Here is a 16,860-nt window from a genome sequence, read left to right as displayed (position 1 = left end):
CTCACAGACCGTGAGATCATGACCTGAACCCAAGTCGGACGCTTAACCGACTGAGCCACTGAGGCGCCCCTCAGCAGTATGTTTTAAGTTGTATGGATGTTGCTGTACGTATCTCTACATCTTTACTTCCAACTGATGCATGTATATTTCTGTATAGTCTACATTTGATTTGTACAGACTCTCACTAACCTACGGCTGCATTGCTTCAAACTCCCCACCCTCATAAACCGTGAGCATCCTTGCAGATAACCTTGTACAGACATGGGACTGTGAGCATGTACATGAGATAACCTTGTACGGACATGGGACTGTGAGCTGACTTTCCTGTTAGCCATGCAAGAGGTTCCAGCATCCTTGCCATTCCTTCAGGGTGTTTTAATCTCTAATTTTGTTAAAGCTACTGGCTGTAAAATCTAGTTGTCTGAATTTGTATTTCTCTGATTACTTTGATATACTTCTCAGCCATTCATCTTTCTTCTTCTGTGTATTGCCTCTTCTTCTCCTTTGTCCATGCTTTATAGTGATTTCTGGCTTTTATTTGCAAGAACTCCTTTTATATTCTAGATATTAATCTGTCTCCTAGTCTCCACACATTTGTTAATTTTGTCTAAAGTGTCCTTGTTGAACAGAAGCCCTTTGTAGTCAAATCCATCAAGTGTTCAACTTGTGACTTGACTTTTGGTCTTGTAAGAAGAGCTTTTCTTTTTTCTTTTTTAATGTTTATTTATTTTCGGGAGATAGAGACAGAGTGTGAGTGGGGCAGGGGCAGAGAGAGAGGGAGACCCAGAATCCGAAGCAGGTTCCAGGCTCTGAGCCATCAGCACAGAGCCCAATGCCGGCTCACAAACCGTGAGGTCATGACCTGAGCTGAAGTTGGACCCTTCACCGACTGAGCCACCCAGGTGCCCCCTGAAAAGCGTGTCTACCTACATTCAGGGTTGCAGAGATACTCCTTCAGCGTTTTCTCTTGTTTTGTAGTTCTTCTTACATTTGAGGTTACAAAGTTAACCAGATGTTTGCTTTCCCCCTGTTGTTTATTCCCTTTACTGGTTTATTGGGCTGCTTCTGTAATATACCACATTAGCAAAGAACTGGCAACTTTGCTGGAGTCATTAGTTTTCTTTTTTCTTTTTTTGTAAAATCACATCTATAGCTAGTTACATTTTTTGTTCCTTCCCTTCCTGCCCTTCTATTTCTTCTTCCTTTTTTTTCTTGTCCTGTTTTGTCGGCTAGCACCTCCAGGACTAGGTTAAACAGTGATGTTACTGGAAGCCTCATTTCTAAAACTGGAAGCAATGAAGCTAAACATCTTTACGTTAAGTATTGTGGGTGCTCTAGGTTTTGGGTAGATAGTTAAGTTAAGGATTTCTCGTCCCTGCTTTCAGAAACTTTTTTTTTTCTAATTAAAATCGCAACTTGGCATAAAAAAAGTTTTGGTTTCATATGATTTGCAAACAACATGTATAAAATACAATTATTTTGTTTGAGGATCTCCAGTTCCAAGGGAATGTGGCCTACAAGTATCCATCTTTCAAAGGAGTGTTATGCATATGTTTTTATGACGACGGGTGAGTGGGCTGAAGTATGGGATAAGAAGAAAAGTGGAAATGTATAATGGATATCTGCTTTCCTGCTTTCTATCAAATACTTTAACATCAACTTTGGGACACCATTTAAATAAGTAAATCCTCATTTATTTAAAAAAAATTTTTTTTTCAACGTTTATTTATTTTTTTGGGACAGAGAGAGACAGAGCATGAACGGGGGAGGGGCAGAGAGAGAGGGAGACACAGAATCGGAAACAGGCTCCAGGCTCCGAGCCATCAGCCCAGAGCCCGACGCGGGGCTCGAACTCACGGACCGCGAGATCGTGACCTGGCTGAAGTCGGACGCTTAACCGACTGCGCCACCCAGGCGCCCCAAGTAAATCCTCATTTAATTGAGAAGGTCACCTGGAGAGGCTGAGTCTTGAATCAGGCTTTTTCAGTTGAATTTTGAGTGAGGTGTGTAATTTGATCTTTGTAAGGCTGGTTTTAGATCGATAAAAAGAGAGGACTAGACTTTGAGGATCTAAAATTCTATAGTTTTGCAGCATGAGTAAGGGGAGAATGGGGCTTGGTCAGTAGAGAGAATCATCATGTGTTCAGAAGAAAGCATCCAACTGTTGGTGGGAATGCAAACTGGTGCAGCCACTCTGGAAAACTGTGGAGGTTCCTCAAAAAATTAAAAATAGAATTACTCGGGGCATCTGGGTGGCTCAGTCGGTTGGGCGTCTGACTTCGGCTCAGGTCATGATCTCGCGGTCCGTGAGTTCGAGCCCCACATCGGGCTCTGTGCTGACAGCTCAGAGCCTGGAGCCTGTTTCAGATTCTGTGTCTCCCTCTCTCTCTGACCTTCCCCCATTCATGCTCTGTCTCTGTGTCAAAAATGAATAAACGTTAAAAGAATTAAAAAAAAAAATTAGAATTACTCTACGACCCAGGAATAGCACTACTTGGAATTTATCCAAAGGGTACGGAAGCACCCTTCATGGGGACACATGTACCCCAATGTTTATAGCAGCACTTTCAACAATAGCCAAATTGTGGAAAGAGCCCCAATGTCCTAAACTGATGAATGGATAAAGAAGATGTGGTTTATATATAAATGGAATACTACTTGGCAATAAGAAAGAATGAAATCCTGCCATTTCCAGCAATGTGGATGGAACTGGAGGGTAGTATGCTGAGGGAAATAAGTCAGAGAAAGATAGATATGTTTTCACCCATGTGGAATTTGAGAAACTTAACAGAAGACCATGGAGGAAGGCAGGAAAAAATTAGTTATAAACAGATGGGGGGAGGCAAACCATAGGAGACTTAAAGACAGAGAATAAACTGAGGGTTGATGGGGGGGGGTTGGGGAAAGGGGGAAATGGGTGATGGTCATTGAGGAGGGCACTTGTTGGGATGAGCACTGCGTGTTGTATGTAAGCAATGAATCACGGGAATCTACCCTGAAGCCAAGAGCACGCTGTATGCACTGTATGTTAGCTAACGTGGCAATAAATTATATTTAAAAAAAAAAAAAAGAAAAAGAAGGAAGCGTCAAAAAGGAGTCTTGGTACTAGAATTGTAAGCTCCCAAACAAATGGTACGTGAGAGGAGGGCAGATGTGTGGGAGGTTTTGAAATGACACAAACTGCCACTGGTTAGATGGGGAAGATGGTGAGAGCTGGGGGGGGTGTTGCGGGGGCGGGGTGTGTGTGATAAGGGGCCAAGTGCAGGAGACCTTCAAGCTTGACCTAGACGGAGCATGGTCAGGGATTCTGGAGTGGCTGGACTAGCTGTTAGGTCATTTATTTGGGGGCTGAAAATGTTGGGAGACAAAGCAAACTTTAAAATGTCAAGTTTTCTTTTCCTCTGTTTGCAGGAAATGGAAATACATGCATTTGCTTGCACTCTTTTTTAAAGATCTGGCATTTGCAGGTATAATCATGGGTTCACTCGGGTATGATTAGAAGCCGGCTAGAGACTGCCTCTCTGGGGAAAACCATTCTTTTCTCTTTGCACATGTTGGCACATAATTGTGTGTGTGCTTTAAGAGAGGGTATTGGTATAAAGTTAGTGGGAAATGTTTATGATATAGTAAAGATTTGCAGATGAAAATGGAAGAAATTCCCTAGGCTTAGTAAATGAAAGGTTACTGCAAGAAGACTCGAATTTGGAAAAGCCGAGCAAGCAAAGTGTAATACTTGAAAACTTAATCATGGGAATAAACTTGGAAAATGTCCCAGTTTTTAAAACCTTTTATTTCTACTTTGGACCTGTCATAAGCTTAGGATAACGGAATTAAAAAACAAAAGCAGGGCAGATGCAAAGGTCCATATACAGCCATTAAGCAAAATAGTGGAATAGATTAATTTAAAAAACACCATTAGTGTTTCGGGCAGCAGGCTGGCTCAGTTGGTAGAGCATGGGACTCTTGATCTCAGGGTCATGAGTTCAAGCCCCGTGTTGAGTGTGGAGCCTACTTAACATAAAAAAAATAAACACCATATATTTTCATTGAGATGTTGACTGCCAGGAAAACAAAATTCTGAGTAATTTTAAGGTCCTGAATTGTACTGTCTTAAAAATTGTTAATGCTTTTCCTTTTTTGTTGATTGAGGTATGCTTACTTTTGGAAGAAGAGGAATAAATCACAATTCTTATGCTTCGCTTTCACATATTTAGAAAAATGGTACATTGTTATTATTTTGGAGGAAGAGAGAGGAATGTAATGAAAGATTTTAGTTGGTTACATTTTCTTTTTTTTTTTTTTTTTTTTTTTTCAACGTTTATTTACCTTTGGGACAGAGAGAGACAGAGCATGAACGGGGGAGGGGCAGAGAGAGAGGGAGACACAGAATCGGAAACAGGCTCCAGGCTCTGAGCCATCAGCCCAGAGCCCGACGCGGGGCTCGAACTCACGGACCGCGAGATCGTGACCTGGCTGAAGTCGGACGCTCAACCGACTGTGCCACCCAGGCGCCCCAGTTGGTTACATTTTCAAAATATGCAACCACCCTGTTTGGTGGTCTCCACTGGGCTATTCATTCTGAAACATAGTGTCTTTTTCCCCCTACACTGTGAAAGAATTCAAGGACGTGAGGAAAATAGGTTTCAAATTAAATATCATTTGAATGCTGTTATAATTAATTGACTCACAGCGACTTTTTTCCATCAGAAAAATTTTCTACAGAAGTGGCTGTCACAAGTGTATTTATATTTTCCTCTTGCTCCTTTTTACATTTTAAATGTGAGCTTCAGCAACCTTAATTATAAACTCCTAATACATGTTTTAAGAAGGCTTTAGGGCCAGCAAGTGGTCGTTACGATTTGAGGTCCTGTTTTATTCCAAAATATTAATGGGCAGTTGCCATATATTTATTTATTTTAATTTAAGTATGCTCCATGCTTGAACACCGCACATTGAGCTTGAACTCACGACCCTGCGATTAAGACCTGGGCTGAGAGCAAGAGTTGGAGGCTAAACTGACTGAGCCACCCAGGAGCCCTTACTTACTTAAACTATTAGTTAAACCAATTCTTTACTTGGTACCCACGTAGCATTGTTGTTATCTACAGGCACTTTAAGATCTACAACAGATACAGTTTTCGACAATGTGAAATCTTATTAAATGTACTTTTTCTCTGAAGCAAACTGTGTTTTTGTTTTTGTTTTTTTTTTTTTTTTGGTAATTAGGATGATTACTCTTTTCTTCCTTCTCCCCTCTTCTCCTCTCCTTCTTTTCCCTTTTCCCTTTTTCTTTTCGTTTTCCTTTTCCTTTCTTTTTACTTTCAAGTAGAGGAAGTGGTAAGGCTATGTCTCCTTTTTTTGTTTTTAATTTTTTTTTTAACGTTTATTTATTTTTGAGACAGAGAGAGACAGAGCATGAACGGGGGAGGTGCAGAGAGAGAGGGAGACACAGAATCGGAAACAGGCTCCAGGCTCTGAGCCATCAGCCCAGAGCCTGACGCGGGGCTCGAACTCACGGACCTCGAGATCGTGACCTGGCTGAAGTCGGACGCCCAACCGACTGCGCCACCCAGGCGCCCCTTAACGTTTATTTTTGAGACAGAGAGAGACACAGCATGAACAGGGGAGGGTCAGAGAGAGAGGGAGACACAGAATCTGAAACAGGCTCCAGGCTCTGAGCCATCAGCCCAGAGCCCGACGCGGGGCTCGAACTCACGGACCGCGAGATCGTGACCTGGCTGAAGTCGGACGCTCAACCGACTGAGCCACCCAGGTGCCCCTGGACCTCATATTTTTTTTTTTTTAATTTTTTTTTTTCAACGTTTATTTATTTTTTTGGGACAGAGAGAGACAGAGCATGAACGGGGGAGGGGCAGAGAGAGAGGGAGACACAGAATCGGAAACAGGCTCCAGGCTCCGAGCCATCAGCCCAGAGCCCGACGCGGGGCTCGAACTCACGGACCGCGAGATCGTGACCTGAGCCGAAGTCGGACGCTCAACCGACTGAACCACCCAGGCGCCCCAAGGCTATGTCTCCTTAAGGCACTGTTGATGAAAACAGCCTTTAGGTCCATATATTTGACTCTGGGACCACTTAACAATCTGTCACCTATGTTGCTGCCTGAAGGCCTAATTTTCATTAATTTATGAATGATCACGATGACACTTCATGCTAAATATGTGGCATGTGCCCTACCTCCCTCTTCTCATTTCATTCTCCAACAGCCTATTGACTTAGGTGATGCTGAAATCTTATTTATTTGTTGATTAATGTGTACTTACTTATTTTGAGAGAGAGGAAGAGAGAGAGAGTATGTGGTGGAGGGGCAGAGAGAGAGGGAGAGAGAGAATCCCAAGCAGGCTCTGCACTGTTAGTGCGGGGCCCGACGCGGGGCGCGATCCCACAAACTGAGATCGTGACCTGAACTGAAACCAGTCAGCTTAGCGAACTGAGCCGTCCAGGTGCCCCATTGCTATTAACATTTTAGAAATGAAACCTAAAAGAGCTTTACAAGTGGAAACCCCTGCTGCTTTACTGGGCCACCCAGCTCCTGAATGCTGGAGCTCCGATTTGAACTCAGGCCTTTGACTTTAGAAACTGTGTTCCTAACCCAGCCTGCCCATGGCCTCCGGTGGTTGTGCCGTGAGCTTCTCAGACTGGACGGCACCTCTTAGCCCGTTGCTTGATTTCCCTGGTTGTGCATGTTTTGTCAGGTGCTTTCTCCCTCTTTGCAGTCATGCCTTTCCTTCATGCCCGTTGTAGCCAATAAATGCAGAGCGCGTATGTCTGTCTTCCTTGAAAGCTTGGGAAATTCAGGGATCTGAGGAGGTTCGCAGGAAATACTGAGAGGTTGGTGACTCCCGTGAAACCCGCCTGCGTGTGGAATGTCCGGGCGGGGTCTGAGCATCAGCACTTAGTCTTACCTGGTACCACGTTCTCTTCTTTGGCGTGACCCCCTCGGTCAGGCAGGCGCTGTTTGGGGAGGGGACGCAGGGCTGAGGCGCTTAGGTAAAGGGTGAATCTTATTCCCGGAGAGAAACCGTTACCCTCGACTCCGAAGTTTTCACAGATGGCACACTTGGCATCTCTGGTCCCCCTCCCGGAAGTAAACATTTGGCGTGAAACCCTGGCATGTTGTTCCTCAAACTCTGGTAATGTTGTATTTTAAGCTAGTGGCAGGGATGAGCGTGTATGACGGCTAAACGTCATTTACAAAGCACAGCCTGCAGATTTCAGGCAGGCTGCGCGGTGGCGGGAGAACCTTCTCATTCCTGGCGGCCGCGCTTTGCTGCCTGTTGCCCCCTCTGCTCCTGGAGCCTGATGACCCACGGAATTTACCGAGAGTGAGACTTTTTGGTTCATATTTACCCTGAGAGGAGGCACCGGTGTGAATTCGACTGCGAGAATCCCACACTTAATGGGAAATTAAAGGTTTTTCAACTCAGATTTACTGCTTGTGAATTCAAGTGACAGCCATGTAAGTAATGACCACGAGGTTAGACGTTCACACTGGGATAATTTGGCTCCTGGGTGAATCTCTTGATTCGTCGCCATTTACAGTGGTGCTGCCCCAGGCAGGGACCCCTGTTGCCAGAAGGGTCTTCCTCTCTGATTTCAAATGGGTTCTCGTTCTACTCAGCCTCTAGAATTGTTTTTTCCCCCTACAATCTTGCAACTTAATGGCCGACCATATAGAGTCTCCAGTAAGCATTTAATTATATTTTGGACTTCATCACCACTTTGCTCCTATAAAAAAATAAGGAGGAAGTCCGTCGCTGCTCATGATTTTGAGCTAAGTGACTTCTTAACATTTAAAAAATCGATAAGGCCTCCATTGATCCAGTTTTAAGTAATATAAGGAAAGAAACAAACTTTGACCACACAGTTCCCTACTATGCTAAGCATTTTATGTGCATGATCTAATTGAGTCTTCATGATGGCTTTTAAGGGTCAATACTATTATTCCTTTTTTAAAGATTAGGAAATTGATGCTTAATAAGAAAGCTTAAATAACTCGACTGAAGTCAACACAGCTAGAACCTGGTACAGCTGGGGGAGGGAAACTTGCCTGGCTGGCTTCAGAGCCCAGTGAAAAATCTGCCTTTTCTTGGGTTGGGATAAGCCTCCCAAACAATCAAAATGTATGTTAGTAGACTCTTAATGCTTAGGCAAGTTTACTGTCATGAAAGAATTAAAGAAATAGCTTCTTTTGTCCTTCACATTCCAAGTGAAAACACTAAAGCAGAAAGGAGATGCTCGCCGTATCGTGATCTAGGTGTATGTAATTCTTAGACCCAAGACTTCTCCAATTACCTATACATAAGCTTATTTAAAAGCAACACACTGCTTTCCAACTTTATTTATCTTCCTATTATTATTATTATTATTATATATTTTATTTATTTTATTATTTATTTTGTTATATATATTATATTTATGTATTACATATTTATTTATATTCCTGTTATTATATCCCAGTTGAAACCAGACAACCTCTACAAGCTACTGTGATGTTGGAGGGTCACAGAAAGTTCTTATTTCTACCCTACCTCACGCCCCACTCCCAAACCCTTGGCGGCTTGAAAATTACAGATCATTAACATTTAACAGCTTTTATAGCTGTCGACTGTTCCCCGAGGCCCAAGGCTAAGACTGCTTTGAAGGCCCAAGGCTAAGACTGCTTGTCTGGGTAGATTTGTACACGGTTGCCTATTTTGTCTGTATCTCCCCTAGTCCTGCCCAGGCTTCATGTCCTTCACTCTCAGAGCAGCTGGCAGTGATGAGGTCAGCTCTAGTGGACCTTTCTCTTCCTCACTTCTTTGGCGTTTCCTGGCTGTATTACCAAATTAGAACCTTGCTGTGAACTTTCTTATTGTGTGTGTGTGCATGTCCCTGTCTGTGTCTCTTGTATCTCCAGCAATACTATAAAGCATCGGTGATGAAAGACTATCTCATACACCTCCTGTTTCTCCTGGAGACCCCATAGTAGATATTCTCCCTGGCACATAGTAGGTGTTCATTAAATCCTTGATAACTGAAATACAGAAATTGGCACAAGTCAACATACCATGTAACTGCCTTCTCTCAAGTTGAAATGAAGGACAGGAACACGTAGAATGTAAATGGTATGTAGAATTTAGCATATTTTGGATAAGTAATACATTCACATGGTTGAAAATGAAAGAATATAAAAAACCATGTGGCCAGAAATCTCCTTTGCACTCTGTTCCTTTCTTCTCATTCCCTGTGTCTCCACAAATAAGTAGCCATTTTTTAGTTTTGTGTGTATCCTTCTAGAGTGTTTCTATGTTTTTTTTTTTTTAAGTATTAAGTTTTCTTTAAGTTTATTTTGAGAGAGTCAAGTGGGGGAGAGGCAGAGAGAGAGAGAGAGGCAGAGAGAAAATCTCAAGCAGGCTCTGAGTTGTCAATGCAGAGCCCAATTCAGGGCTTGAACTCATGAACCATGAGATCGTGATGTGAGCCGTAATCAAGAGTTGGACGCTCATCCAGCTGAGCCACCCAGGTGCCCCAAGTACTTTTTATGTTTTAAACAAATAGTTGTAAGTAAATAACAATAAAAATACTCATTTCCCACATTTTGATGCAGAACTTTGCATACTGTGCAACAGTTTTGCACCTTGCTTTTTTTCCCTTAACTCTATAGCCTAGAGATATTTTTCCAGACTAGCTCATAGAAGCCATTCTCCTTATTCTCTCACAGCTTGCTATAGTATTCGGTTATGTAGGTGTACCATTATTTAGTTAACCGGTCCCATACTGATGGGCCTTTGGCTTGTTTCCCATCCTTTGCATTAAATATCTTTCTGTGGTGACTGGTTGCTACTTAGGCCGTTTTCCCTGCAAGCAGCCATATTGGAGGGTACGTTCCCAAGCAGGGCGTTGTGGGTCACAGGAAAATGCCTTTGTAACTGTGACACGCATTGCCAGACTGCCCTTCTCAGGGGTTTTGTCACCTTATATGCCCGCGAACCTGTTCCGCTGTGATCCTGTCAACGGATAATGTGTTCAAACTTTTGGCTCTTTGCCAGCCTGATGGACACACTCTAAACGTGGCTTGAATTTACAAGTACAGTTGAACATCTTCTCATATTTTTTAAGCGCTTTATATGTTTTGTGAACTGTCTGTTCAGATCTTGCCCCGTTTGAACAGTTGGGGTGCTCCTTTCAATCCCTAGGATTTCCATTCCTCATTATAAAGTACAACGATGAGGCTTTTGAAGCAAGTTGAAAATATTTTTTCTAGTTTATTGTTTGGCTTTGTTGGTGGTAGGAATGGTTTTTTTTTTTTTTTTTTTTAAGTTTATATTTTTTGGTAATCTCTACACCCAACTTGGGGCTCAGGCTCATGACCCTGAGATCAAGTTGTGCACTCTTCCACACAAGCCAGCCAGGTGCCCCCGAGGGAGTGGGTTTTTAAAGGTTGTTAACCACGCAGAAGTTTTTAATTTGTAGATAATCAAATTTGCTGAGCTCTTCTTGTATGGCTTTTGGATTCTGCCTTTTTAAAAAATATTCATTTAGTTTTGAGAGAGAGAGAGTGAGTGAGTGAGCAGGGGAGGGGCAGAGAGAGAGGGAGACACCGATCCTGAAGCAGGCTCCAGGCTCTGAGCTGTCAGCACGGAGCCTGACGCGGGGCTCGAACCCACGAACCGTGAGATCATGACCTGAGCCAAAGTTGGATGCTTAACTGAATGAACCACCTAGGCACTGCTGTTTTTTTTGTTTTTTATTTTTTGTTTGTTTGTTTGTTTGAAGTCTTTGATCCATTCGGGGTCTGTGATCTGGGAGATGAAGCCTACTTTGTTTTTCAGATGGCTGCCCCGTTACCCCAGTATCAGTTATGGAAACAGTTCATCTCCACTAGGTTGAGGTGCCGTCTTTTTCCCATAGTAAATTGCTACCTGGACTATATATTCCTCTAGGGTGAAATGAGAACACTGCGCTGACAAATGGGGACTAATTGGTGGATAACTTGGTACCTTCAGTCATGCAGCAGACATGTATTAAGTACCTAATAAATGAGGCAAGTCATTATGCGCCTGTTCTTGGGGATATAAAGATGGATTTGAAACAGTCTCTTAGGAAGGCGGCTCTATGATGAACATGATCTTGATGCAGAGGAATAAGAACAGCGGGGAGGCTGAGGCAGACAGGGAGATGCCTCACGTATCAGAAAACAGAGCTGAGTCTTAAGGTTCGGGTGAACTTGGCCAGCCTTGAGGGGGAAGAGCTTTCCAGGAAGGGTTGCTCATATACGCAGAGGCACAGGTCGTAAGAGTCTGTGGCGTTTGGGGGGCTTAGTAGCTTTTCGTGGCCAATAGAGTAGGGCAGGAGACGCAGTCGCAGATGAGAGCAGAAGGATAATTACGGACACGGCCTCTTCTAAGTGAGTGTGGGATTGGGGCGTGTCGTGTCACTCTCCTTCCCCTACGCCTTCACCCCTCTAAATGGACGAAGGGGGGAAGATTGAGGGTCCAAAATAAATGGAAGCCAGCACTTGGCTGTGTTCTGCAGGTCGGTTGCTGAGTCTTGACACCTGTTGCTTATTCTAGACGACTCCAAGTTCCCGAAGCCGCAGTCTCACTTTGCTCCCCCACGGAACGCCCAATCCTGCGTCTCCCTGTAGCCAGAGACACCTCGGCGCGGGGGCCCCCGGTGTTGTCACGGTCACGCATCACAAGTCGCCTGCAGCCGCCCGAAGAGCCAAGAGTCAGTATCCCGGCCAGCTTCACGAAGTCAGAGAGGTAGGCTTTGCTCTCCTACTAGGTGGAGTGGTCTCTGGGCGCTGAGGGCCGCCACCGTCCCTTCCTGTGTGCCATCTTGAGGCCAGAAGGCGGCCTCCCAGCCACACGGGCGTGACACGCTTCCTGGTGGTAGAAAAAATAATTTGTCTCCGTGTCTTAGGCGAAGCGAGGTGTTAGGAGACGTGTCAGAGCTCTGAGAGCAGAGGAAGCCCGCCCGCAGGTGCATGGGTCCACACGGAAGCAGCATCAATGTCTCTGTGCTCATAGCCAAGAACGGGCCGTACGCACGCTAGTCGTGGGCGGCCAGGATGTGACCGAGGTGGCTTGGAAATTCAGGGCGCGTGAGACCTTTTTCTTTTTCTTTAAAAAAAAAAATTTTTTTTTTTTAACGTTTATTCATTTTTTGAGAGACAGAGACAGAGTACGAACAGGGCAGGGACAGAGAGAGAGGGAGACACAGAATCTGAAGCAGCCTCCAGGCTCCGAGCTGTCAGCACAGAGCCCCACACGGGGCTCGAACTCACGGACCGTGAGATCGTGACCTGAGCCCAAGTCAGACGCTTAACCGACCGAGCCCCCCAGGTGCCCCAAGTGAGACGTTTTTCTGCCTGGCCTCGCTCACGAGGTGCCCACGTTGGTCCTCCCATCACAGACCACTCCTAGTAGAGTGCTGGGTTGTGAAGGAGCCCTGTCCTTGGAGTCAAAAGACTGTTTGGAAGCAAGTCTTCCAAAGCTCTGAACCCGGGTTTCTGCATCTGGGGAGTGGAAATAACACAGGCCTTCCTCTCCTCTCAAGGGAGGTCAGAGGCATGCACTTGAAAGCCCTTCAGCCGTCGGTGCCTTATGAACCCCTGTGGGGCTGTGCTTCGTTTTTACTTTTGACACACCGGGAAGTCCTCAGTCTGGGGATCCTGGTTCCTTAATGTTTGTACCATACTTTGCAGTGGGTACCAAGAATGGACCATGTGAACTAACTGATGTTGGTCTGGGTTGCCCAACTTGGGTTGGGTGCTGAGGCTTCTGCCCTGCAGCCGGCCTGTGTGTGGACCAGCCCACCCTCTTAGGGTAGCAGTAGAGCCCTGGCCCCAGGCGAGCGGCAGAATGGGTCTCCTAGCACGGGGTCTGTTGCCCAAGTCAGCACACATCTCAGTTTATTTCCTAAATGTCATGAGCCGAGTAGGGCAGCGCGAGACACAGAATCCTTAGCAGGCTCCAGGCTCTGAGCTGTCAGCACAGAGCCCAACACGGGGCTCGAACCCATGAATTGTGAGATGATGCCCTGAGCCAAAGTTGGACGCTTAACTGACTGAGCCACCCAGGCGCCCCAGAAGTCTTCTGAATCAAATCTTTTGATGCAGATCAAAGACTGTTTTTTTCTCTTGGTAGATTTATGCGTGTATGTTCTCTGTATTGCCTAATAAAGAAAAGGTACAGGGTCAAATGCTGTCTTTGAAATAGTCATCCTGATGTTTAAAAAAAAAAAAAAAAGTGGCTATGAGCTTGACTTTGATACACTGGATGATATGAGGAACTGTTGCACGCTTGTATATATTTTTCATTTTTCAAAGCATCTTAAAGAAACTATGTTACAGAAACACTGTACACAGAAGAGAATAATGGTACCCATCCCCCAGTCAGTATTTCCAACTTTCTGTTGTTTTCTTTTATCTCTTTTCCCTCTACCACTTTTTTCTTACTGGAGTATTTTAAGGAAATCATAAATATTATATCAATTTATCATTGCCAGTAAGTGCTTCAATATTTATCTAACAAAGAAGGATTTAAAAAACAACTTGACCACAACACCATCATAGTCACTTTTATGTAAACCTCACTGTGGTTATTTTTTGCAAGTCTGTAAGAGACTACAACCTAAAACAGAAAAGGCAGATTGAAAGTTCATGGTATTTTGGGAATTCTATTATAATGAATCTCTGATAGAATTTCAAGTGATGCTAGGAAGCCTGGAATGTATGAAGAGAAGCAGGAGTGCTTGTATTGAATGAGCTGTGGCCTAAATAAAAGTTAAGGTACCTTAGCTTAATTTTGAGTGGCGCATGATTTGGTACAATGTCAAAGTCTTTTCTACCTCCATTTTTATTTTTATGTATTTTTTTAATGTTTATGTTTGAGAGAGGGACAGAGTGCGAGCAGTGGAGGGGCAGAGAGAGAGGGAGACACAGACTCTTAAGCAGGCTCCAGGCTCTGAGCTGTCAACGTGGAGCCTGATACAGGGCTTGAACTTGAGAACCGCGAGATCATGACCTGAGCCACCCAGGCGCCCCCTACCTGCATTTAAAAAATCTCATGGTTACGAGAAGAAAAGTATGTTCTTTAGGCATATGTGTATAAAAATAACTATGTAAAGTAATGCAAGTACATATTGCACAAGAAATCTGAAGAAAATCAAAATTACCCATAATCCTACATCCTTTAATAAAGATAACCATTATTTAAGCTTTCAAGAAATTGACTTCTGGGTTATTTTTTCTGTATAAGTTACATACATAGAGAAGTAGAAGTTGTATAGGATGATCTAAGCTTTGTAAACAATTACATAACATTCTTTCTTTTCTTTTCTAATTTTTTAAAATTATTTTTTAAACGTTTATTTTTGAGGAGACAGTGCAGGAGTTGGGGAGGGGCAGAGAGAGAGGGAGACAGAGGATCTAAGCAGGCTCCCTGCTGTCAGCACAGAGCCCGATTCAGGGCTGAAACCCCCGAACCGAGAGATCATGACCTGAGCCGAAGTCAGGTGCTTCACCAACTGAGCCGCCCAGGTGCCCCTCTTGTATTTATTTTTTTAAGTTTGTTTATTGTGGGGCACCTGGAGCCTGCTTCGGATTCTGTGTCTTTGTCTCGCTCTCTGCCCCTCCCCCGCTCATGCTCATGCCCCCCCCCTCTCTCTCTCAAAAATAAATATTAAAAAAAATACTTCTCTTTAAGAAAAAAAATGAAGTTTATTTTGAGAGAGGGGGAGGGTGAGAGGGGGATAGTGAGTGGGGAGGGAGAGAGAATCCCTAGCTGGCTCCACACGGTCAGTGCAGAGCCGGACCCAGGGCTTGATCTCCTGAATCATGAGATCATGACCTGGGTTGAAATCAAGAGTAGGACTTTTGATGGACTGAGCCGCCCAGGTGCCCCTCTCTTTTCTTTATCCTGTTGTTTTCTCCTCTACCTTTTCCACCTATAAGGGGCAATTACTAAAATTGCCCATGAAATTTCATTATATGAAACAGAGGTAGAATACCTCCATAGCTATAGTGACTCGGTGTTTGTACTCCTGGGCAGTCGTTTCTTTGGGCCATTGCTTTTGTCTATCAGTGATCTTTTGTGCTGAAGTCAAATTTTAAGTGAGCTTGTTGAGACCTAGGTATAAACATCGGCAGTTGAGAGAATTGTAGGGTGCTGGATGCCTCTGAGGGAAGAGTTAGAAGTTCTGATTCTCAGATGTCCTCTTCAGCTTCACTCCTGATTGGAGAACAGTACCTATTTGGGGACATCTGTCATTTTATGATGTGGAACTATCAGAGAATATTTCACTCCTACCAGAAAGTTCTGAAGTTTTTTTTTTTTTAATTTTTTTTTAATGTTTATTTTTGACAGATAGAGAGAGAGACAGAGCATGAGTGGGGGAGGGGCAGAGAGACGGGGAGACACAGAATCCGAAGCAGGATCCAGGCTCTGAGCTGTCGGCACAGGGCCTGACGCGGGGCTTGAACCCACAGACCAACTGCAAGATCATGACCTGAGCCGAAGTTGGACGCTCAACCGACTGAGCCACCCAGGTGCCCCGAAAGTTCTGCAGTTTTCAAAGTATGTTAATTTCAGACTGTAAAGGCCTTGGTTTTGGATTCCACTGTATTTATCTATAAAATAACTAGAGGAAAATGGAATAGCATTTTTAGCCCAGCTGTATAGGGAAGATAAACTGATGACCACCGAAGCAATGAAGAAAATCATCATACACGAGACAGATGTGCCTGAATATCGGAAGGGGGAAAAAAAAAGAAAAATAGCCCAGCCACAGGCAATAGAATAAATATTAAATGGGATTCCTTAGCATGGGTGCAGATAATGGGACAATTTTGAAGATTAAATGGTTATCATCGAAAATAAAAAGAATCGAGATCTCAAAGGACAGTACCCAAAGTCTTCATTAGTTACGAGGAATGAATATAAGGAATTTGAAACAACAGCAATGAAAAATAAGAGTCATTTGTCTATCAAAGTACCAAAAATAATTATAGCCCATTATAGGTTAGGCTGTTAAGAAATACTGATAATGCTGTGTATTGTCTTTTTGCTACAGCCTGGTGTTCTATAAGAAGGACTCAAAACAAAGCTGTTCATTACCACTGACCCATAAATTCCCTGTTGAGAACTGTATTCTGAGGAACTAATCTGTGGAATCGGGGTTGGAGGAAGAAAGTTAATTTGGGTAAAGCTGTTCATACTAATAAAGCAATATATCCAACACAAAACATCACGGAAATGACCAAACGATGATTCGCATAATATACTGAATTACTATATAGCAGCTTAAGATAAAAGTCATGTGTAAGCATTAGTACTGCATGGATATGTGTATGAAATAAGAAAATCGGGGGGCGCCTGGGTGGCGCAGTCGGTTAAGCGTCCGACTTCAGCCAGGTCACGATCTCGCGGTCCGTGAGTTCGAGCCCCGCGTCAGGCTCTGGGCTGATGGCTCAGAGCCTGGAGCCTGTTTCTGATTCTGTGTCTCCCTCTCTCTCTGCCCTTCCCCCGTTCATGCTCTGTCTCTCTCTGTCCCAAAAATAAATAAACGTTGAAAAAAAAATTAAAAAAAAAAAAGAAAATCGGGATATGAGAGCATATGAGCACACTGGACCCTCTGTCCCTCTTAATAAAGTCCAGAAATTGCTTCAAACCAGTGGTTCTGGAATTTTGGATTTTACTTACAAACTAAAATTTAGAAATAGAATTTTGGAAGCAGCATAATGTTGCAACTATTAAAATTTGGCCAGTAGGGTATTTTAATTTAATTGTTTCATATTTATTTATTTATTATTTATTTTTTATTTTTATTTTAGAGAGAGGGGAGTTGGGGAGAGT

General features: G+C 43.7%; 1 protein-coding gene across 3 annotated transcripts in view; it reads left to right on the top strand.

Annotated features, from left to right (window-relative positions):
- Positions 1-16,860, top strand: part of OSBPL10 (oxysterol binding protein like 10) — a 313,648-nt gene that overhangs the window by 149,105 nt on the left and 147,683 nt on the right. For 2 of the 3 annotated variants that reach the window (XM_045436420.1, XM_045436419.1), the window contains exon 4: positions 11,575-11,766. The exons of the other annotated variant lie outside the window; for it this stretch is intronic. In XM_045436420.1, the coding sequence (XP_045292376.1) occupies positions 11,575-11,766 (192 nt within the window). The remainder of the gene's footprint in view (positions 1-11,574; positions 11,767-16,860) is intronic. 3 annotated transcript variants of the gene reach the window in all.

The sequence above is a fragment of the Leopardus geoffroyi genome, chromosome C2, assembly GCF_018350155.1.
Source record: "Leopardus geoffroyi isolate Oge1 chromosome C2, O.geoffroyi_Oge1_pat1.0, whole genome shotgun sequence".
NCBI classification, from domain to species: domain Eukaryota; kingdom Metazoa; phylum Chordata; class Mammalia; order Carnivora; family Felidae; genus Leopardus; species Leopardus geoffroyi.
The sequence above is the reverse complement of the archived record's forward strand: the minus strand, read 5'-3'. Positions and strand labels throughout refer to the sequence as shown.